A 24,554-nucleotide genomic window follows, 5' to 3' on the forward strand; every position below is an offset into this window, starting at 1 on the left:
TTTCTCCACACCCTCTCCAGCATTTATTGCTTGTAGACTTTTGGATAGCAGCCATCCTGACTGGCGTATAATGGTACCTCATTGTGGTTTTGATTTGCATTTCTCTGATAATGAGTGATGTTGAGCATCTTTTCATGTGTTTTTTTGCCATCTGTATGTCTTCCTTGGAGAAATGTCTGTTTAGTTCTTTGGCCCATTTTTTGATTGGGTCATTTATTTTTCTGGAGTTGAGCTGGAGGAGTTGCTTGTATATTTTTGAGATTGATCCTTTGTCTGTTGCTTCGTTTGCTATTATTTTCTCCCAATCTGAGGGCTGTCTTTTCACCTTGCTTATAGTTTCCTTTGTTGTGCAAAAGCTTTTAAGTTTCATTAGGTCCCATTTGTTTATTTTTGCTTTTGTTTCTAAAATTCTGGGATGTGGGACTATTCAATCTTTAAAAGGAATGAGATTTTCATACATGCTACAACACGGATGAGCTTTGAAAACACTAAACCAAGTGAAATAAAACAGACACAAAAGAACAAACACTGAATGATTCCGCTTATATACAGACTGATAGCAAAAGAAAGGTTACCAGGGGCTGAGAGAAGGGAGGAATAGAGAGTTACTGTTTAAAGGGTACAGAGTTTCTGTTTGGGATGAGGGAAAAGTTCTGGAGTTGAATACTGATGAAGGTTTGGACAGCACTGTGAATGTACTTAATGCCATCAGACTGTACACTTTAAAATGGTCAAAATGCTAAATTTTACACACAGTTTACCATGATTTTTTAAATGATAAAAAGTACCAGAAGTAGGGAGAAAAAAAAAAACCTCAACACAAAGGATACATGCCAGTTAGAAGTCAAAAGAAAGTCAGCAGCAAGATATATATAAGTACTTAAGAGATATGGGGATGAGGTAGAACTTCAACCTACTCCTAATATAAATCCCAGAAGAAAAGAGTGGTAATGTTAGAGAAAACTGTGATTTCCTTTTCCTTAGCTGTCCTGCATTGTAACTCCCCTTCTATGTTGGAGAAAAACTCTAACACAGAGACAGAAATGCCTTCCAGTATACAAGTGGAAAACGATGAACACTTGATTTCTCAGACTCCTTATGACTATAGTACAGGCTCAGGGCCTGACTTCATCCACACCAGACTTAGAAAAGAAAACCAATTATCCAAAGCAGCAGAAACTACAAAGAAATCAACTTGTTGGCATGTACATTAAGTTTCCAGAGACAAACATTTCTACAGGAGCATCCAGTTTTGAGTTGGTAAGGCGAAGGCAAGAGGCAGAATTAATTAAATACAGAAGATCTGAGAAAAGACCTAAAGAAAGTAACAAGGTTAACCAGGCACAGTGTTCAAGCACAGGAAATATCATGAGCAAAAACCTTAAGGCAGGAACATATCTGACATGTTTGAATAAAAGGAAAGAAGCCAAAATAACTGAAGTCAACTGAGAAAAAGGGACAGCAGATGAGGTCACAGGGGTGACAAGAAGCCGCATCATAAAACTTTGTAAGCCTTTCTAAGAACTTTGGTTTTTCCTTTGAGTGAGATGGGAGTCATTGAAAGGTTTTAAGCACAGGAGTAGCATGATCTAACTTATATTTTTTAAAACGGCTTTGGCAGCTGTAATGAGAATAAACTGTAGGAGGCCCTGAATACAAGTGGGGAGAGCAGTTAGAAGGCACTGCAGTAACAGAGGCAGGAAAGCATAATCACAGAAAGTCCCCACTTTTCCTTCCATGTCAAGCTGCGACAAGTTAGGACATAGCTTGCCTTTTTCCAAGCTGTCTAATGCTGTATAAAGCACAATTCTGTTCCATGGGCCTTGAGATGATAACATCCTTTGTACTATTCCTGGACAACTGACTCAATAACTCTCCCAATACTTCTTTGAAAGTGAAAATGTTAGTCGCTCAGTCGTGTCTGACTCTCTGCAACCCCATGGACTGTAGCCCACCAGGCTCCTCCGTCCATAGGATTCTCCTGGTAAGGATACTGAAGTGGGTTGCCATGCCCTTCCTCGGGGAATCTTCCTGACCCAGGGACTGAACCTGGGTCTCCCACACTGCAAGCAGATTCTTTACCATTTGAGTTGGATGCCATTAGATTCCCTTTCTATTCTTTCTCTCTCATCTATCTACCTCAAGGCCACAGATCCCCAACTATGTGTGGTAATGGTAATAACAAGGTTCCCAGAACAAATACAACAGAAATCTATATGATTGTAAGCAAAGTCTAACAGTGTCTTCTAGCTCCATCCGAGGGGGGAAAGTCTGAAGCTAGGTTGAGAGAAGTTTGATAAACAGACCAACAATGAGGTCATGTCTGACTCTTTGTTACCCCAGGGACTGCAGTTCACCAGGCTCCTTTGTCCATGGAGTTCTCCAGGCAAGAATACTGGAATGGGTTGCCATTCCCTTCTCCAGGGGATCTTCCTGACCCAGGGATCAAACACGTGTCTCCTGCACAGCAGACAAATTCTTTACCATCTGAGCTACAAGGGAAGCTCCAAAGAGGTCAAGAGCAAATTAAAAAAAAAAAAGTACCAAAAGATAACTTGGCCTGCATGATCAAAAAGCAAGAGACCTTCTGGGTATTGCTGACCTACTGTTTCTCCTTTAAACTGTATTCCAAACTAAGAGTTTTGTATGCTAGTGCATACAAGGAATGAATGGACAGATGAGACAATTTTATATACTCCATAATATCTATGGAAACACTGACAGATTTTATTTTCTTGGGCTCCAAAATCATGGTGACTGCAGTCATGAAATTAAAAGATGCCTTGCTCCTTGGAAGGAAACCTATGACAAACCTAGACAGTGTATTTTTTAATACACTTTTTAGCACAGACATCACTTTGCTGATAAAGGTCCATATAGTCAAAGCTATGGTTTTTCCAGGAGTAATGTACAGATGTGAGAGCTGGACCATAAAAAAGGCTGAGTGCTTAAGAATTGATTCTTTCAAACTGTGGCTGGAGAAGACTCTTGAGAGTCCCTAGGACTGCAAGGAGATCAAACAAGTCAATCCTAAAGGAAACTAACCCTGAATATTCATTGGAAGGACTGATGCTGAAACTGAAGCTGAAGCTCCAATACTTGGCTGCCTGATACAAAGTGTCCACTCACTGGAAAAGACTCTGACGCTGGGAAAGATTAAGGGTAGGAGGAGAAGGGGGCAACAAAGAATGAGATGGTTGGATGGCATCATTGACACAAAGGATGTGAGTTTGGGCAAACTCCAGGATACAGTGGAGGACAGGGAAGCCTGGCCTGCTGCAGTTCCTGGCATCATAAAGAGTCAGACACAACTTAGCAACTGAACAACAACATAATATAGAATTGGAAGGATAATCTCTAGTCAGGAAATCAGGGCTACCAAAAGCTGAATGTTTACTGATGCCCTGTGTAAGAGTTCAGAGCAGTTTTCTCTTTCTTCTTCAGTGTTCAAATAGCCAAAAAACAAACTCTAGTTTTGATCCTGATCATTTCTGAATTACAAGGTCAGTTGAATTTATGGCCTTTATATCTATATTAAGACAAAAAAGCAGGTTACTGACTTGGACAAAAATGGTAGAGATAGTAGAGACACTGGATAACACAAACGACCCTAAGTTTTGCTCCTACGAAACCTCCTTTTGCAGCAGAAAAAGGCCTTTCTTCTCTACTGTGATGAGGGTGTTCCTACCTTGCTTCAAGGCTTTCAGACTGGCTCACTCAAATGAGTAATCTTGCAGAGCAAGCCAATTTACAAAAATGTCTTATACCAACTATCCCCAATGTCCCATGAATTTGATCTGCTTCCTTTCCTAGCCACTCCAAGATGAATGTGGTGTAAGGTCCAGGAGCTGCTCTTGAGATCAGCTCCATGGAGTTTTACTCAAGACTGATCTGGTACTGAACCAAGCAGGACCCTATAGGGTCTTCCCAGAACAGAATGCTGCCCTCAACTCCACAATGTCCTCTGCCTGACTCTTGTCTGTAGACAACAGTCCCTTAGCCTCCTAAGTCCTCCTGAATTCCAAAGAGTAAATTTAATCAGACAAGTGAGAAAATACAGAAATAAAGGAAAACAGTCAAGCAAGACAAGTTAATAATAGTTCAGCCGTTAAAACAAACTCAAGGACCTTCAGTCCCTCCTCAAGCATTATAGATAATAATATGAGCCATATCCTTTGTTGCAGAGACTGAAACCCCTACCAGATGGAAGAAGTTAACCTCATGCTGCTCACAAGCAGGCAGACCCCAGATAGGTTGAAACCAGAAGGTTGATGATGTTGACTCCTGATTATCTCACCACCAACCATTCAGGGGACTATCCATGAACTGCTCACATCCCAGAACCCCCCTCCCTCACCCTATCTAAAAACTCTTCTCTGAAAGCCTTCAGGTAGTTCAGCCCTTTTAAGCACTTGCTACCTGGACCTCTTGCTTGGCGCCCTGTGATAAATGCTGCATTTCCTTCACCACAATCTGGTGTTAGTAGATTGGCTTTACTGCACATGGGCAGACCAAGGTTCAGTTCAGTAACAGTACCATAACTGTGGAATCAGAACTGGCCAGTAGCAGTGGGTAACCCTGAGACTTCGATATGGTACCATACACCAAGTGGATTAGCCAACACCGTTAGGCAGGTTCCTTACAGTGGACTCCACTGATCATCACATACTTAACCAAACTGCACTCAGTGTTTGCCAGCCATAGATAAGATAAGCCTTAGGGCTATAAAAGATTCCAAGCTGCTGTTGTCCTGAGGTGCTCTCTGAACCAGAGACGTACCATCTTGTAAATGAGTAATACGATCTAGACACATGAGTTCCCTCTCTGGTACTCCTCTCCCCAAAGAATTCAAGTATACTTTTCCCCTTCTGGTTGTGGCCTGGCACTGCTGTCTCTGAAAGGTCCGCTGAGATGGAATTTCCTTTGCAACCTGTCAGAGCTCTGTCTAAATAAAAGCCCATTATGTGCTGCTACGATCTCATGGTCATGTCTTTTTTCTTTATCAGCCCTAAAATCCTCTAATTTACTACAAATGTGTAAGTTTTTCAGTGAAACTTTATAAAAAGCAACAATAATACTTGAATCATTTTACAAGCAAGAAAATCCAGGTATCAAGAAACACTTAGGAAGATAACTGAAAATATTAAAATTTTTAAAGTTCCCACAAGAATATTTTCACAGATAAGAGTATTCAAACAATTTCACTTCCTTGTCAACCAAAAAAAACAACGAGTACTTCAGTAAAGATGGCACAAATTTCTCAAGAAGCAGATGATATACCCTAGAGAGCACTGAAAGTACAGTTATACCCCTCACAGTACGGCAAGAAGCAAGGAAGAAGGCACATGATAGAAACACAATGCATGTTCTCTGACTGAAAGACCCTCAATTCCTGGTTGATATTTGCTAAGGCAGAACCCTAAGTCCCCGTCTTGCTGATCTAAACAAGCACTAAGAAGACATCCAGGAGAAATTTGACCATTTGAATCCACAACACCACCTATGCAGTACTGCTATCTAAGATGCTTAAGTCAAATCTAACCATAAGGAAACAGACAAACACAAACTGAGGGACATTTTGCAAAACAACTGGCCTGGCACTTCACCAAAGTCAATGGCATAAAAACGAAAAAGAAAACCAAGCCTGGAGAGCTGCTGACAAAGTTGAAATATAATATTTAATTCTTGACTGGATCCTGAACCATATCCCACCCAACCCCCAAAAAACCAACCAAATGAAAACAGATATAAAGAATATTCATGGGATGATTAGGGACATTTGAATTTGGACTATATATTTTATAGTATGATAGAAAAGTAATGCTCAAAATTCTCCAAGACAGGCTTAAATAGTATGTGAACTGTGAACTTTCAGGTGTTCAAGCTGGTTTTAGAAAAGGCAGAGGATCACAACAAACTGTGGAAAATTCTTAGAGATGGGAATTCCAGACTACCTTACCTGCCTCTTGTGAAACATGTATGCAGGTCAAGAAGCAACAGTTAGAACTGGACATGGAACACTGACTGGTTCAAAATTGGGAAAGGAGTATGTCAAGACTGTATATTGTTACCCTGCTTGTTTAACTTATATGCTGTGTACATCATGTAAATATATGTACAGTCTGACTGGAGGAATCTCAATCTGGAATTAAGATTGCCAGAAGAAATATCAGCAACCTCAGATATGCAGATGATACCATTGTAACACCAGAAAGTGAGGAGGAATTAAAGAGTAATGTTTAAAAAAAAAAAAAAGAAAAGAAAAGGCAGAGGAACCAGAGATCAAATTGCCAACATCCGCTGGATCATCAAAAAAGCAAGAGAGTTTCAGAAAAACATCTATTTCTGCCTTATTGACTATGCCAAAGCCTTTGACTGTGTGGATCATAACAAACTGGAAAATTCTTCAAGAGATGGGAATACCAGACCACCTGACCTGCCTCCTGAGAAATCTGTATGCAGGTCAAGAAGCAACAGTTAAAACTGGACATGGAACAACAGACTGGTTCCAAATCGAGAAAGGAGTACGTCAAGGCTATATATTGTCACCCTGCTTATTTAACTTATATGCAGAGTACATCATGAGAAATGCTGGACTGGATGAAGCACAAGCTGGAATCAAGACTGCCAGGAGAAATATCAATAACCTCAGATATGCAGATGACACCACCCTTATGGCAGAAAGTGACGAAGAACTAAAGAGCCTCTTGATGAAAGTGAAAAGAGGAGAGTAAAAAAGCTGGCTTAAAACTCAACATTCAAAAAAAGAAGATCATGGCATCCGGTCTCATCACTTCATGGCAAATAGATGGAGAAACAATGGAAACAGTGACAGACTTTATTTTGGGGGGCTCCAAAATCACCACAGATGGTGACTGCAGCCATGACATTACAAGATGCTTGCTCCTGAGAAGAAAAGCTATGACCAACCTAGACAGCATATTAAAAAGCAGAGATATTACTTTGTCAACAAAGGTCCATCTAGTCAAAGCTATGCTTTTTCCAGCAATCATGTATGAATGTGAGAGCAGGACTATAAAGGAAGCTGAGCGCTGAAGAATTGATGCTTTTGAACTGTGATGTTGGAGAAGACTCCTGAGAGTCCCTTGGACTCCAAGGAGATCCAACCAGTCCATCCTAAAGGAAATCAGTCCTGGGTGTTCATTGGAAGGACTGATGCTGAAGCTGAAGCTCCAATACTTTGGGCACCTGAAGCGAAGAAGTGACTCATTTGAAAAGACCCCGATGCTGGGAAAGATTGAAGGCAGGAGAAGGGGACAAGAGGATGAGATGGTTGGATGGCACCACCAACTCAACAGACATGAGTTTGAGGAAGCTCCAGGAGTTGGTGATGGACAGGGAAGCCTGGCATGCTGCTGCAGTGCATGGGATCTCGAAAGAGTCGGACATGACTGAGTGACTGTCCTGAACTATTATATATATGTTACATTTCCTGAGCGTCATAATTATTCTGTGATTATGTTAGAGAATGTACTTTTTCTTAAGATATAATATATATCTTAAAATATTTACAGTTTCTGGGTTCTGGTATTCCCAACCTTTATCTTTTGTATTCCCAGGTATCAGAGTACAGAATGCTTTACTGCAGTGATTATTTTGTGTTATTCCTGTATTTCTTCCTTTTTTTCTTTCACTATTCAAACTTCTTGTTGTTGTTGTTTAGTCAGCAATTCCTGTCCAACTCTCTGTGACACCATGGACTGCAGAACTCCAGGTCTGCCTGTCCCTCATCATCTCCCGGAGTCTCCCCAAGTTCATGGCCACTGGATTGGTGATGCCATCCAACCATCTTATCCTCTGTTGCCCTCTTCTTCTGCCTTCAGTCTTCCTCAGCATCAGGGTCTTTTCCAAATATGTGTCTAAAATTCCCTATGTTAAATTCTACTTTATGAAATGACTCACAAGTTTCTCTTTTCCTGACTAAATCCTAACTTATTACCAGAAGGATACTCCAATGCTAGCTCAACCTCTGGTCAAAAACATAATTTCTAGTCCCCAAAGCTATCATAGTTAAACAGCATCTTTAAAATGATGTTTAATTTTTAAAAATAAAATCACAATCCTATAATAATATGTATTACTTTTTAAAATAAGGCATTAAAAGTAAACAATTTTTTAAAATCACCCACAATTTGAAAATGCAAAAGCAACTGATATTAACATTTTGATATAATTACATCTTGATTCTCTTTTATTCAACAATTGCTTTTGTCTCATAATTTTGTGACCAAACTACATATCCATTATATACACTATCATTTTATCCTTAAGGTATGCCTTTATGTGTGCATGTGTGCTAAGTCACTTCAATCACGTCCAACTCTGTGTGACCCTACGGACTGTAGCCCACCAGGCTTCTCTGTCCATGGGATTCTCCAGGTAAGAATACTGGAGTGGGTTGCTGCCATTTCCATAGCTTTTTTCAATTTCAACTTGCAAAAAAGGGAAGATTTTAAAAGTCTCCCTCACTTTACATACACAGAAACAAAATGACAGGTTTATCACTAACTCCTATCCTATCAAAGACTATTCTCAAAATAACACATCATTTTGTAAAATATACTGCATGTTTAACTGTTTTTATGAAATTCATAACAACTCAGGTTACCTTTCCAGTATATAGGAAAAGAAATTAAAATTGTCAATATTTTAAGATAAAATTATATCTTCAGAATTATATATGATAAAGTATATTTTTGCAGGAAAACATACCAATAGCATATTTTATACTATGAATCAAAGGAAAAAAGTCTTCCTCTGCAGCCAATAAAAATTATAAATAAGTTTAGCAAAGCCAACTACTCACCCCCTATTACTGACAATTGCTTTTTTCAAATGAATGTAATTTGCAGGAAAGATCCCCTGTAAAAGAGATTAGATTTCCTATTAGAAAAAGTAATTTGTGATTAACATCTCATTTAGACTGAAATAACAGTCAGATTTCAGTATGGAAATACTCTATCAACAAAACAGTAGATCTCTTCACGTAGCAACCACTTTACATATTAATTAAGAATACAAAGTTGCACAAACTATATTCAACAGGAATTTCATTGTCATTCGCAATCAGAGTCTATTCACAAGGGGTGAAAACTGATGTTAAGCAACCACAAAAACTTTTTTAAGTTTTAGAAATATTCCATCAAATCACACTTAAGATAGAATAGACTTATGTACAGAGTTTGGCATATATCTACAAAACCAACATCATCATCTAACCAACAATTTACACTCACCCAGCTCTGAGTTAGAGAAAGAATTCTCACACTCTGGTTAACATTTGTATTCACAAAGAATAAATCAATTTGAGAGCGTCTATAAATGTTTCTTCTTTTATTCTTTGCAAATGGTTTCCACTTTGGTATCTGCCATAATTTGATTTCAATTCTTAAAAAATTTATTGTTTCAGAAACAATTACATTTTCCAATCAATGTTTCACTCCTTTTCCTGATGTATAAAACTTCCTTCAAAATAAAACACAAATGGTCTACTTTTTTAATACTCTTTGGCCCACACCCCTGTCAGTAATAAACTCAATCTACACCACACAAGCCCATCAGCAGCTGGACTACAATAATGCATTTTACAGTTTTCAGTGTACAGATCTTTCAGCTCCTTGGTTATATTTATTTCTAAATACTTGATTGTTGTATGCTATCATGAATGGGACCGTTTTATACTGCTAGTATTTTGTTGAGAGTTTAGCATCTATATTCATCAGTGATAACGATCTGTAGTTTTCTTTTCCTACAGTGTCCTTTTCTGGCTTTGATATCAGACTAATGCTAGCCTCACGAAACAAATCTGGAAGTGTCCCCTCCTCTTCAATTTTTGGAATAGCTTTTATGAAGGACTGGTGTTAATTCTTCTTGAAAGTTTAGTAGTATTCAGCAGTGAAGTCATCTGGCCCTGAACATTTCTTTGTTGGGAGGTTTTTAATAATTACTGATTCAATTTCCTTACTGATCATTGGACTATTCAGATTTTCCATTTTTCCTGATTCATTCTGGATAGGTTTTAAGTTTCTAGAAATTTATCCATTTCTTATAGACTGTTTAATTTGTTAGCATACAATTGTCACAGCAGTCTCATTATCCTTTGTATTTCTGTGGTATCATTTTTAATGTCTGCGCTTTCATTTCTCCTTGTCTTTTTTCCCCCCTATGTTAATTTTATCTTTAAAAAGAAACAGCTTATAGTTTCATTGACCTTTTCCCTTGTTTTTTGGTCTCTTTTTCATTTATTTCCACCCTGGTTTTTGTTACTTTCTTGATTCTACTAAATTTGGGCATAGTTTCTTCTTTTTTTCCAGCTTCTTCAGATGTAAAGTAAGATGGTTTATTTAATATCTTTCTTTTTTTCTTACTGTAGGCATTTATCACTATTAACTTCCCTGTTTAAACTGCTTTTGCAGTAGCCCATAGGTTTTGGGGTATTGTGTTTCTATTTTCATTTGTGTTGAGATTTTTTTTAATCTCTTTTTTGGTCCACTGGTTGTTTAGAATGTGTTCTTTAATTTCTACATACATGTGAATTTTCCAGTTTTCTTGCTGTTGTTGATTTCTAGTTTCATACCATTGTGGTCAGGAAAGATACATGGTGTGATTTCAATCTTTTTAAATTTACTAAAGCCTTGTTATATGACCTAGACTGAAGAATGTTCCATTTACAATTGAGAAGAACATGTACTTCATTGCTGATATATGAAATATTCTATATATGTCTATTAGATATATTTGGTTTAAACTACAGTTAAGTCTAACATTTCCTTGTTGATTTTCTACCTGGATGACCTATTCAGTGCAGAAAATGGGGTACTGAAGGCCCCTATTATTATTGTATTGGTATCTACTTCTCCCTTCAAATCTATTACTATTTGCTTAATATATTCGGGGGCGCCATTTCCAGTGTACACATATTTATTACTGTTATATCTTCTTGATATATGACCCCTTTATCTCAGTGGTTCTTAACCAGTGGCAATTTTACCACCACTACCCCAACCACCTCCCACCCCACCCATTAGCCCCAGGGCCTTTAGCAATATCTAGAGACACAACTTGAGAGATGTTAATGACTGGAAGTCATATATTTTGCTAAACTTCTCATAATGTATAAGATAACAAGGATTTATCTAGCCCAAAATGTCAACTCTGACAAAAATGAGAAGCCCTGGCTATGAGGAATTAAAAGTTTGAAGATATTGTCTTCTTATAATCACTACTTTAAAAACTAATAAGTGATTCTACTGAGAAATTGATGATTACAACTCTGAAAATTTTTAATAAAAATTAACATGTGATCATTTTGGTATTTTCTATTTAAGAAAAAGCATAATATGTTAAATATTAAGCCACAGAAAATACATTAAAAAGATAGTAATATTATAGAGAAAAGTAAGTTTTTGCAAATGCAAAAAAGAAGGTTTTGCAAATGCATTACTGAAAAAGAATGCTGCTACATGTATTACAACTGCCAACTAAAATATATTTGGTATGATCAAATTACTGTTACTTGGTAATAGAATAAACATATAAATCTAGTTCATAAAATTAGCATGTGGCACTTAACAGTCTTATTTAAATTCATATTTTAACAAGAACATTATGATCAGAGATGTATCTAATTGAGAATTATTTAAAAGTTTTTTTCATTTTAGAAATAAAGTCATCTTACTAATCACAGGGCTAGACAGGAGTAGGCCTATAAAAAAGCCAATTTACTTGCTGTCAACTATTTTAAGGAAAAATACTAAATGTCCTAAATTGGCTTTTTCAAAATAAGCTTTGCAACTATTACCACACACATTTTGTCCTTTTTAAAAAGTCATTGTAATACTGTTGAGAAAGAGAAGAGTCTGATACAGTTCTGTAAAGAAAAGAATGTGTGTGGCTACTGTAAAAGATTGAAAGATGGAAGGTAAGGATTGCTTTTATATCAAACAAACACACTAGGCCACTTTCTACATTAGAAAAGGTAACAATAAACTTTTTATTACCTTTACATTTGGCTTCTTTGTTGAAACTCCCCTATACCAACCTAAAACAAAGCATACAAAAGATTAAAATCATATTGTTGTCATCTTCTATGAAAGACATGAGTATTTTTAGGATAATTATTTAATGCAAAACTTTCTAGTAAGTTTTAGGCACTTTATGCCTTTATTAAGCATAGTTTACTCCAAAAGAAGCAATCTTACAATAAAATATAACGTTTCCAATTTTCATCAAAGACACAACATCCTTTCAACTGAAAAAGACAAAAAAAAAAATTAGAAAATACTTCAGAGGACACATATTTAACTCCTTGAAAACTCCCAGATGAAACTGTTACAGGATCAGAAAATGTCAAAATCATATCGCTTTTTGGTGGCAGATAAAGGAGAGTACAGCCCTGACTTTCTATCTCCTTGTCTCCCTGAATCTCCCATGCACTGAACTACACTACTCTCATTTCTTGGCTTTCCAGCCACTAAAGTTGACAGCAACACTTCATTTATCCTCTCTTACCATTCATACACAGTAATAACAGTCAAAGTTTCAATTACACAATAAAAATAGTTTTCAGAGAAAGGAAAATTTTTTGCAACTTTTTTCAAATTCAATCTATTATTTTCAGAGTTTTGCTACAGTTTCTCTACTTGGGTTTAAGAGGAAATAATTCCAGTGAATAGAAGAGGAGGCCAAGAGTTATATTTAAAGGAGGAATATACATAAAAAAAGAAAGAGGAGATTGTTGGTAATAACTATTATTAACAGAGAGCTTACTATTCCATGTACTGCAATTGAGTTAATTTCATGTATTAACCTTTAAGACTCACAACAAAGAGGAAAAGAATCAACTTTTCTCCCCTGAAATCATAACAAACAATAAAAGAAGAAATATCCTTATTTCTGTTTAGTACAACAGCTGAGATCATAAATTTGAATAACTCAATTTATACCTGAAAGTCTCACTATCTTCATTTTTTTAAAGTGATAACCTTACCAGCAGGACACTTTATAGTATCTTAAACAGGACAAATATATAAAGGGCTTCCCTGGTCCAGTGGTCAAGAATCCGCCTGCCAACGCAGGGGACAGTTTCCATCCCTAGCCCAGAAAGATCCCATGTGCTGCAAGGCAACTAAGCCCGTGCACAGCCGCTGAGCCAGCACTTGAGAACAAGAGAAGCCGCCGCAGTGAGAAGCCAACACCCCACCACCAGGGAGGAGCCCCCATTCACAACAACTAGAGAAAGCCCGTGGGCAGGAAGAAAGACCCAGTGCAGCCGAAAAAATAAATACACAAATGTTCAATGCTAATCTTACCTAAAATTTTTAATTCTGTACCAGTAAAGTTAAGACAATTCAAATACGTATATCCAAAAAGTCTATCTTTAAAATATCACAAACTTAGTCTAAAAATGCTGTTTTATAAAATATGATTAAAAATTCAGGTAATAAACAAAAAAATTTCTAACTGAGATGTAATGTTAAGTCCTATTTTATACTGGAATCATAGGGATTTTAATTCAGGAGTTACTCAAAGTGTATTCTATTTAAGCAATTATTCCACAAAGGAAATGGAAAAAGTACAGGAAATAGATTTTTAAATAAAATATAACCACATTAAAAAAAAAAAAATATATATATATATATATATAAAACCACATTAGACTGAAAAGCAGGAAGCAAACACTAGATTTTAGAAAGACAGCTAGGGATTCACTATACTCTCAAAGATAATAAAACTGAGAGAAAACATTACATACCGTTTAAAGGCAATTAATGTACAAAAAAACAGAACTGAGAACACTATATTGTCACAGAAACAGAAAAGCAGGACACTGGTGTGTATCTGTGCTTACTGCCACTAAATAAATGCTCAGTGAGTACTTACCCTGTGAATGAAATGAGACAGATCTAAGTGTTTACATTTGTCAGCTTAACTCTGGATGATTACACCTTCCACAACTGGTGTATAAACATACTTGGTGTATAAATTAAACAGTCAGTTCAAGCCTGACTTTAAAAAAAAAAAAAAAAAGAAACTTTTAAAAATTTAACACCATTAGGTTAGAAAAGCAATCAGTAAGAAAGGAAACACAAATTAAGAGAAAATATTCTGAATCCTGTGTGTAAATACACATACTGAAGGTTAATTCATCTGGAAGCTACAATGATTTAAACACACAGACAAAAAAACAGTGATCACCTGTCCCTGTGCCAGGCATTTTCACATCTATAGTCTCAAAACACAGCTGAATACCACTTTGTTAAATATGCATCGTTACTTAGATTGTGAAATGCCCTTCCCAATGTAAGTAAGGCTATACTATCAAAAAGAGCCAACAGTACCACTACAATTGCTGCTGACAGAGAGGCTACAGAACAGTGTTGGCAGTGTTAACCCAAAAGAATGAAGCCTCTATATAATTCAGGCCATGTGACAGTCAACAATCAGCAGGCCTCTACAAAGATTCCGGGTGCAAACCAATCAAGCTAGATCAAAAGCATCAAATGAAGTCCAACAAAAAGTACCCTTCAATAAGAAGTTTCAAACTTTTTATTTCGAAGTTATAACATATTCTTCACTGTCTGGCAAAAGGGAAAAAAGGCAAATGTGTTCGTTCTCACTCCCATCCCAGGGCTAACAGTTGCTCATCCCTGAATTAGAGACAGGTAGACAACAGGCACAATTTCTATTTCATTCCATATCATGACTAAAAATAATGCTAAAAAATTACACTCATTATGAATGGCAGATATGCACAGAGATTCACTTTAGAAAAGGAACCAACTGTAAAGTCAAGGACCAAAACAAAGATCTACAATCTTCTAAAAATACTAACTTTTTCTTTAGTATATCAATAAAAATATGCACAGCCCATCCAACTCTTTATCCTCTTTCCAATTATATAACTAATAGGCATGAAAGAAAGTATCAACCACTTACATTAAAAAAAGAAATTTATAGAGAATTCAGCCCCAAAATTGGGGGACATAATTATTCAAAAGGTCAACATTCAAAATCCTCTTTCTATTATTTCACTGCAAACTGTTAAAGAAAAACCTTGTGTATTACTTGCATACAAAATAATTTAATGCTATTTTAAATCTTTATGTGCAGTAAGTATAAAAGATAGTAATTGGCAATAAATAAATGGACATTAAAATAAATGGACATTAAAAATTGAGAAATTGTATTCCCAAATGAGTTATTGCTCCTTTAAGCTTATGGTTCTCCATAAGTTTATGGAGAACCATAAACAAGTTTCAATAATACTGCCATTGAATAAGACATTTTAAAAACTCTTTTAGAATTCAAATATATATAAAATACATTTACTAACTTCTGGTTCTAGCACTGGCAAAACATTTCACATTAGACAAATATAAACCTGAAAAAAATGCAGGAAACAATTGTGTAAGAGCAATGGACAGCAACTATCTGAGACAAGATATGAGGCACTATAATCCTTGAGAAAAGAGAATCCACATCAGCTGAGTTTCCCCAAGAGGACATTTCAGCAAAAATCAGGGTTCCATTGAGTTAAGGAAAAAGAGGTTGACACTGAGAGCTACTCGATACAATATCCACTCGTGGGACTGCCCAATTCCTACAGTGGTAAATTCAGGGAAAATTTCTAAGAAGCCCAGCTTTCTGCAGCCGCTAAGAAGCTAAGGAGCTAGGCAGAGTCACATTACCTTTATGAGACCTATAATAACAATATAGTGACTTTTCAACAGAAATGATGGAAATCAAAAACTAATGAAGTAAATCCTTAAAATGCTAAAAGAAAATATTCATCAACCTAGAATGCTACACCTAGAGAAAATATACCCTTTAAAATGATGACAAATTTAAAAACAGATTCATATAAACAAAAGTTGAATGAATGTGCAGCAAACCTGCACTAAAAAAATTACTAAAAGGAGTACTTAGAGTAAAAAGAAAGTGATCCCAGATGGAATCATGAAAAGAAGAAATAGCACTGGAAATGGTAAAAATGTGGGCAAACAAATGAATACAGGCAGAAAATATATGACAATAGTGGTACAAATGAAATAAGAGAAGTCAATGCAATTGAATCATTGTAAAGTTCATGCATTGTTGGAAGTGGTATAAGTAAAACTTTAAGGTAGACCCTAGTAAGCCAAGAATGCATGTTTTAAACTCTAGGGTAATCCCCAAGTGGGGCTTCCCAGATGGCTCAGCACTAAAGAATCCGCCTGCCAATACAGGAGACGCAGGTTCCACCCCTGAGTCAGGAAGATCCCCTGGAGAAGGAAATGGCCACCCATCCCAGTATTCTTGCCTGGGAAATCCCATGGACAGAGGAGCATGGGGGGCTACAGCCCATGGGTTTGCAAAAGAGTTGGACATGACTTAGCGACTAAACAACAACTTATAGAAAGGGTCCCAAAAGGCTAAGATACAGATCTCTGAGGAACAGTGGGCTGCTGCAAAACATGCTAACCACTGCCACAGTGACAAATGCTAGAGGCCATTCACCAGAACCAAGACCACTGCCCGACATAAGGAATACTGCAGGAACCAACTGTCTTCGGAGCAGTTTGCCAGTGGTATAAAATAAAAATAGGAAGAATCAACTCTTTTCTTCAACCTCCAGCCTAGTAGTCTCCCTACAATGCCCCTTTATTGGCAGAGTCTAACACAGACTAGCTGTCAAGGAAGAAATGTGGTTTCCAGAGCTTCCAGCTCCAGTATCACAAGAAGGGCTAGAAGGGCAGGTTTTGAACTTGGAGGCAATAATAAGTCAGTAACTGACAGAGTCCGCATCTTTATTTAGGTCTCTCATCATGCCAAATTCAGATAAGTCTTCTAATCTTCTGTTTGGAAGGTAAATGTCTGGCTGCCATGATATCAAAGGCCAAGCGGAAGGTGAAGGTTAGAAGTTTCCATATGCAGGATTCAGTAGGTATGCTGTGACAATCCTCCAGTTTTCAATACATAACCTATCTCCCACAATAATGTGCATGAAGTGTCCCAATACACAGATGCTCTATTTATCCTTCATTTTCTAATAAACCTCAAAACCTCTACCAGATGAACAAGGAGCAGTCATCAAATGAATTGAAGGGAGGAGACTTATATAATTTCATGCTCATTTCCAAAGATGCCTGGGGTTATAAGTTCCTATACCTTTTAAGGATCTGCTGTGTAAATAAGGGTAGTTCCAAGATATTCCTTCTACATGCTTGAGATTCAGGTATGTTGGGTCTGTTAAGTCACAGTTTCCACTCTTCAAAGCCTTGCCAACTTTCTTTGTCCATGTGAGCATATTACATTTTAAAATCTCTGTATTTTTATTTTTGTAGTGTTTCACAACTGATTTTGAATTTATTTTTGTACATGGTATGAAAAAGCAGTCCAGTTTTCCACACACCATTTATTAAATAGATTGTCTTTTTCCCCACTATATACTCTTGCCTCATTTATCACAGATTAATTGACCATATAAGTATATATTTCTAGGCTCTCTATCATGTTCCACTGATCCATGTGTCTTGTTTTTGTGCCAGCACCGTACTGTTTGATAATTATATCTTCATAGTACAATTTCAGCCTGGGAGCATGATACCTCCAGATTTGTTCTTTCTCAACATTGCTCTGATTATAAAGGGTCTTTTGGATTCCATGCAAATTTTAGGATCATCTGTTCTAGTTCTGCGAAAATGCCTTTGATATTTTGATAGGGACTGCACTGAATCCATAGACTATCTTGGGCAGTATGGTCCTTTTAATGATGCTGATTTGTCCAATCCATGTGCATGGTACATCTTTCCATTTGTTTGTCTTGTTTACCATTTCTTTCATCAACGTTTTACAGTTTTCAGAGTACAGGTCTTTCACTTCCTTGGTTAAATTTATTCCTAGGTATTTACTCTTTTGATCCAATTATAAATAGGACTGTTTCTTAATTTCTGATATTTCATTGTTCAAACAGATAAGTGCAACAGACCTCTGTACATTAAGCTTGTATCCTGCAACTTTCCTGAATTTACTTACGGAATTCAATTTTTGAATAACAATTCACTTACTGAATAACAGTTTTTTGTGAAGTCTTTGGGGTTTTCCATATAAATTGATAGCATCATGTCACCTACAGTGACAGTCTTATTACTTCCTTTTTAATTTGGATTTTTTTTATGTGTGTGTGTAGTGCTTTCTTTTTGCCTAACTGTTGTGACAAAAACTTCTAACATTATGTTGAATGAAAGTGGTGAGTATCTTTGTCTTATTCCGTTTTTTATAATTTTTAAAATGTATTTAGTTTTGGCTGCACTGGGTCTTCGTTGCTGTGCACGGGCTTGCTTTCATTGCAGCAAGTGGGAGCTACTTTTCATTGTGATGCACGAGCTTCTCATTGTGGTAGCTTCTCTTGTTGCAAAGCACAGGCTCCAGGCACAAGGACTTTAGTAGTTGCAGCATGCCGTGCCGGCTCAGCAGCTGCAGCATGTGGGCTCTAGAGTACATACTCAATAGTTGTGGTAGATGGGCTTAGTTGTTCTGTGACGTGCGGAATCTTCACATACCAGGGACTGAACCCATGTCCCCTACACTGGCAAGCAGATTCTTATCCACTGTGCCACTAAGGAAGTCCCTTGTCTTATTCCTGATCTTACAGCAAAAGCCTTCAGATTTTCTCCATTGAGTATAATGTTAGCTGTGGGTTTTAAAATATGTGTGACCTTTATTATGTTGAGGTAGGTTCCCTCTATGCCTACTTTGCTGACAGTGAAAAGTGAAAGTGACAGTCACTCAGCTGTGTCTGACTCTTAGTAACCCCATGGACTATACAATCCATGGAACTCTCCAGGCCAGAATACTAGAGTGGGTGGCCTTCCCTTCTTCAGGGGATCTTCCCAATCCAGGGATCGTCCCCATGTCTCTTGCATTGCAGGCAGATTCTTTACCAACTGACAGTTCTTGTCATAAATAGGTGCTGAACTTTGTCTAATGCATTTTCTGCATCTCTTGAGATGATGTGGTTTTTATTCTTAAATTTGATAATGTGATGTACCTAATTAACTGATTTGTAGATATTATACCATCCTTGCATCCCTAGGATAAATCCCACTTGATCATGGTGTATGATCCTTTCAACGTATTTGGTTTGGTTTGATATTTGGTTTGATAATATTTTGTTGTGGATTTTGCATTTACATTCATCAATGATATTAGCCTGTAACTGTGTGTGTGTGTGTATCAGGTTATTACCTGGTTGTTATCAGGATGATGGTGGCCTCATAGCATGAGTTTAAAAGTGTTCCTTCCTCACTAACTTTCTGAACAGTTTGAAAAGGAAAAGTATTAACTATTCTTTAAATATTTGGTAGAATTCACCTGTGAAGCCATCTGATCCTGGACTTCTGTTTGTTAGAAGTTGTTTTTTATTACTGATTTAATTTTATTACTGGTAATATAGTCTATATTCTGTTCATATATTTTATTTCTTTCTGATTCAGTCTTGCGAGTTTGCACATTTCCAGGAATTTATCCATTTCTTCTATGAAATCCATTTTATTTGCATAAATTCTTCATAGTAATCACTTATAATTTTTGTATTTCTGTGGTGTCAGTTTTAACTTCTCCCTTTTTATCCCTGATTTTATTTGGGCCCTCTCTCCTTTTTTCTTGATGAATCTAGCTAAAAGTTTATCTATTTTGTACATATTTTCAAGACTTCCCTGGTGGCTCAGTGGTAAATAATCTGCCTGCCAATGCAGAAGATGCAGGTTCGATCCCTAGGTCAAGAAGATCCCCTAGAGAAGGAAATGGCAACCTGCTTCAGTACTCTTGCCTGGGAAACCCCCATGAACAGAGGAGCCTGAGAGGCTACAGTAAATGACTTCACGAAAAAGTCAGACATGAACTAGAGACTAAACAACAATATCATATATTATCAAAGGACCAACTCTTAATTTCATTGACCTTTTTATGTTTTTAGGTCTCTATTTCAGTTATTTCCACTCTAATCTTTTATTTCCTTTTTTCTGCTAACTTTGTGTTCTGCTTGTTCTTCTTCTAGTTTCTTTAATGTGCATTTCAATTATTTGAGATTTTTCTTATATCATGACGTGGGCCTGTATCACTATGAACTTCCCTCTTAGAACTGTTCTATCTTTATCCCTCTTTGACTTTTCAATGATCCATTGATTGTTTAGTCTCCATATGTTTGTGGGCTTCTTTTTTTCCCAGTTTTCTTCTTGTAGTTAATTTCTAATTTCATACCAGTGAAATCCAAAAAGTTGTCTGACATATGCTGGAAAGGGTGTGAAGAAAAGGGAATCCTCCTACACTGTTAATAGGAACGTAAACTGGTGCAGCCACTATGGAAAACAGTATGGAGCTTTCTCAAAAAACTAAAAATAGAGTTGCCATATGATCCAGCAATCCCACTCTCAGGCATGTATCTGCAGAAAACCATAATTTGAAAAGCTGCATGCACCCCTATGTTTACAGCAGCACTATTTACAATAGCCAAGATAAGGAAACAACCTGAATGCCCATTGACAGACAAGTGGATAAAGAAGATGTGATACACACACACAATGGAATGTTACTCAGCCATAAAGAAGAAGGAAATAATGCCATCTGCTGCTACATGGACAGACCTAAAGTTTACCATACTAAGTGAAGTGAGAAAGAGAAAGACAAATACCATACGGATATAAGTCCTTTATCAAGCATCTCCTTCACTTTGTGACTTGCCTTTTACCTCTCCTTAATGGTATCTTTTTTCTTTAAATTTTATCTATTTGTTTTTGGCTGTGCTGGGTCTTTACCACTGCCCCGGCTTTCCATGGTTGCAACAAATGGAGGATACTCTCCAGTTGCAGTGCACGGGCTTCTCACTGCGGTGACTTCTCCTGTTGCAGAGCACAGGTTCCAGGAAGCACAGGCTTCAGCAGTAGCAGCACATGGGCTCAGGAGCTGTGGTTCCCAGGCTCTAGAGCACAGGCCCAATAGTTGGGGCAGACAGGCTTATTAGTTGCTCTGCAGCATGTGGGATATTCCCGGACTAGGGCTCGAACCCATGTCCCCTGCCCTGGCAAGTAGATTCTTTAGCACTGAGTCACCAAGGAAGCCCTCCTTAATGATATCTTTTGAACAACAGACCTTCATTTTAATGAAGCACAACTTATCAATAAAGAATCTCTGTCCACCCCTAAGCCAGAAGGGATATTTTCCTGTGGTTCCTTCAAGGTGCACAACTGCTCCACATCGCACATTTATATTGACCGTCCATCTGGAATTCAGTTTGTAGTACATGCTGTGAAGTCAGGTTCAAGATTCACTGGTTCCAATATGATCCAATACCATTTATTGACCAGGCCATCAATCTTCAGGCCAATCAGTCCAGTGTCACCTATTGTAATGGACATCATTTCCCCACTGTACTGCAATACCACCTTTTTCATATCACTGGAAGATAAACATGATGGTCTATTTCTGGACCCTCTATTCTGTTTCATTATTGTCTTTGCCTCCAAACCACAATGTCTTATTTTATAATAGTCTCGTTTTTAGCTCTCAGTGGGAAAGCTTTCAGTATTTCACAACTGAATGTGATGTGTGCTACAGGCTTTTAGATATCCTTTATTAGATTAAGAAAATTCCTTTCTACTCTTATTTTGCTAAGATATTTTTTTTATCATGAAGTCGTTTTGATTTAAACTATTTTAAGAAAGTTATTAAAATGGGTCCTGCACTACAGCTCCCTTTCCAGAAAAGCACACCACCAAACTTACACAGTTCCAGAGTCATAGCAAGCTGCACTTACCTCTACACCCATCTGAATGGTAAACTATATCAGAGCTCCACTCCCATCTGTACTATCTCCATGCTCACTCAGCAACATTTCCACTCTGTTAAATAATTTGAGGTGGTTTCTAGTCATGCTGAACTGCTATCAACTTTGGAATATCGATTTTGACATCAATTTTGTTTTTGTCAATGCTCTGATTTTGTGTGATATCTCCATAACTGTATTTTTCCCATATATTTTGTTGGCTACAGTGCATAATCTTTTAGAATGTGATATTTTTCAATAATGCAGAAATATTATAGCAAAAATACACAAAATGTCACAGAAGAAGACAGCCAAGTCAAACTTCATTTGAGCATATATACTGCCTAGTTTTAATTATGACTGATCATGTCTAGCCAGACAGAAACATACAAATGAACTGATTGTAATTCAATTCTATTCAAATGCAGATAATGAGGAGTAAAATATTATCTATGTGATTGTAGGAAATTAAAAATAATTACTTGACATAGTATATAAAAAAACATGTTCTGACAGCCAACAATAGTTATTTCATTGTTGCTATTAGATGCGAGCCAAAATTACTCATCAGCTATGCTGAACAGAGATCAGGAATGATTTTACAGCAGTGTATCATAATATGATTAATCATGGCTTCAAAAAGATTGCTTATTAACCAGTACTACAAAATAAACATATATAATACTGCCAAAAATGATCACTATTTGTGTCTTATAATTTATAGGTCCATACTTACCCTCACACTTTTCAAGAATCTGGACTGTTTCTCCTATTTCTAAGACCAAGCCTTGGGGAACAGATCCTCGAAAGCTGCATATCACTAGAAAACCAAAGATAAACATGTCAATTAGGATTTTTAAATACTGATATAGAGTCTGTGTCACTGAAATTAGGCACTGAATTTTCTTAAATATATGCTCTCTCTTTTAATTCATTTTTCAAATATGTAAGCCCCTGTTAAGTCCTTGCAGGCATCTACATATTAACAATAAGACAGCTTTTCCTAAGGTCAAAAGTGTGCAATCTCTGAGCCTATCTTACAGTAAAATTAAAATAAATCGAATTAGCACTTAAGAATTTAACATCATCACATCATCCACTCCTTAAGAAATTCTTTATCAAGATCCTTGCTATTATTTCAACCTCCAGAGCATTCAGCACTCCTGTCTTCTTAACCTTTGCCATTAATTGACAAGAACATTAAAATCATGAACAAGCTTCCACTGTTGGAAACTGGGTGTTTTGTGCATATTCAGAGAACCTATGTAAACTTCCCATTTTAATAACTATCTTCATTCAAGACTGGCTTTCAAATGATTTTTCAAATTAATGTATAAATAGAAAAGAAAACAATTATATTTGCTAGAAAAACAAAAGGCTTGAAAAAAAAGTAGAGCTTTCTGTCTACAACCATGGGCCTATTTTCGGGCCTATATAGTCTACTTGCAGGAATATCACAAAGAATAAACCTGTTAGTTATAGATGGTTTCACTCTATTCTTCTCTATATCTGTCAGGTACATCAGATGTCACTGGTCACTGTAAGCTCCAAGAATTTGAAAAAGAACAGATACACATTCATATGTAACTAAAACACTTTGCTGTACACCCAAAACTAGCACAACATTTTTAATCAACTTTACTCCAATATAAAATTTAAAAAAATTTTTTTAAAGAAAGATAAAATAATCTCTGCCTACAAAAAATTTATCATTTCATTGGTGGTGGTGGGATAAGGGGTGTGAGATGAGAGGGAAAAAATGCACCATCCATAAGGTGCTACAAGACCTGTCTGCCCTGAGATCCACTCTCTGTCCTCCTCCCCTGCACTCTATTCCCCAAGGGAGCCTGCTCTCACAGGCAGCATCAACAGCCTCCTCCCTGCCCCATGGCTGGTTGGGTCAAGTGGGTGGAGAAGACTGCCAGATGCTGGAGGACTGGTGAGATTGGGATGTTTATTCCTAAAGGGTTCTGGGGTGCGGCTGCATCCCTCCCATGAAGGATGTGGATTTCCCAGGTGGTGCAGAGGTAAAGAACCTGCCTGCCAATGCAAAAGATGCAGGAGACTCAGGTTCAATCCCTGGGTCTGGAGGACCCCCTGGAGGAGGACATGGCAATCCATTCTAGCATTCTTGCCTGGAGAATCCCATGGACAGAGGAGCCTGGCGAGCTACAGTCCATAGGGTCAAGAAGAGTTGGACATGACTGAAGCCACTGAGCACACGCACAAATGTATAGCCAAGTTAGTGGCATTATCAGAAAGAGAGGAACTATTCCAAATAATGTGTCAAGAGAAAGCAATTTGACTATATATCCCTAATGGAACATATTCTAAGGATTAAAAAAAACTTCAAAAAATCTTAGTCTGTTTTCACTAATCATACTGTGGATATAGTGATTAGTAGTGCTATTCTACAACTGTTGTGTGAGTACTGGAGAATAAAGCAAGTAAATAATTATTTAGGAATTTGCTTTTAAGGTACAGAAAATGCCGATGTTAAGATTTATGAAGTGAAGACAATGTAGTAATGCACAGTTCTGGGTGAGACCTACAAACAATGACAAATCTCTAGCACTAAAATTATGATTTCTAAATATACTATTTCCCACTAAAAGGAACCAGGGCTCCTTGGGGAAAAGCCAAGTTTAGGACAGAAAATGCTTAACATAAGCGTGGAATACCTTATCATACTAAAAACCAAGGAAGTTATGATTAATAGCTAAACTACTAT

General features: G+C 37.1%; 1 protein-coding gene across 7 annotated transcripts in view; it reads right to left on the bottom strand.

Moving 5' to 3' along the window:
- The window catches only part of DOCK3 (dedicator of cytokinesis 3), a 263,108-nt gene that overhangs the window by 218,845 nt on the left and 19,709 nt on the right, over window positions 1–24,554 (bottom strand). For all 7 annotated transcript variants that reach the window (XM_070456013.1, XM_070456012.1, XM_070456015.1 and 4 more), the window contains exons 2-4: window positions 22,560–22,643; window positions 12,021–12,061; window positions 8,828–8,883 (exon numbers count right to left, since the gene is read on the bottom strand). In XM_070456013.1, the coding sequence (XP_070312114.1) occupies window positions 8,828–8,883; window positions 12,021–12,061; window positions 22,560–22,643 (181 nt within the window). The remainder of the gene's footprint in view (window positions 1–8,827; window positions 8,884–12,020; window positions 12,062–22,559; window positions 22,644–24,554) is intronic.

The sequence above is a fragment of the Odocoileus virginianus genome, chromosome 26 (genome assembly GCF_023699985.2).
Source record: "Odocoileus virginianus isolate 20LAN1187 ecotype Illinois chromosome 26, Ovbor_1.2, whole genome shotgun sequence".
Taxonomy (NCBI): Eukaryota; Metazoa; Chordata; class Mammalia; order Artiodactyla; family Cervidae; genus Odocoileus; species Odocoileus virginianus.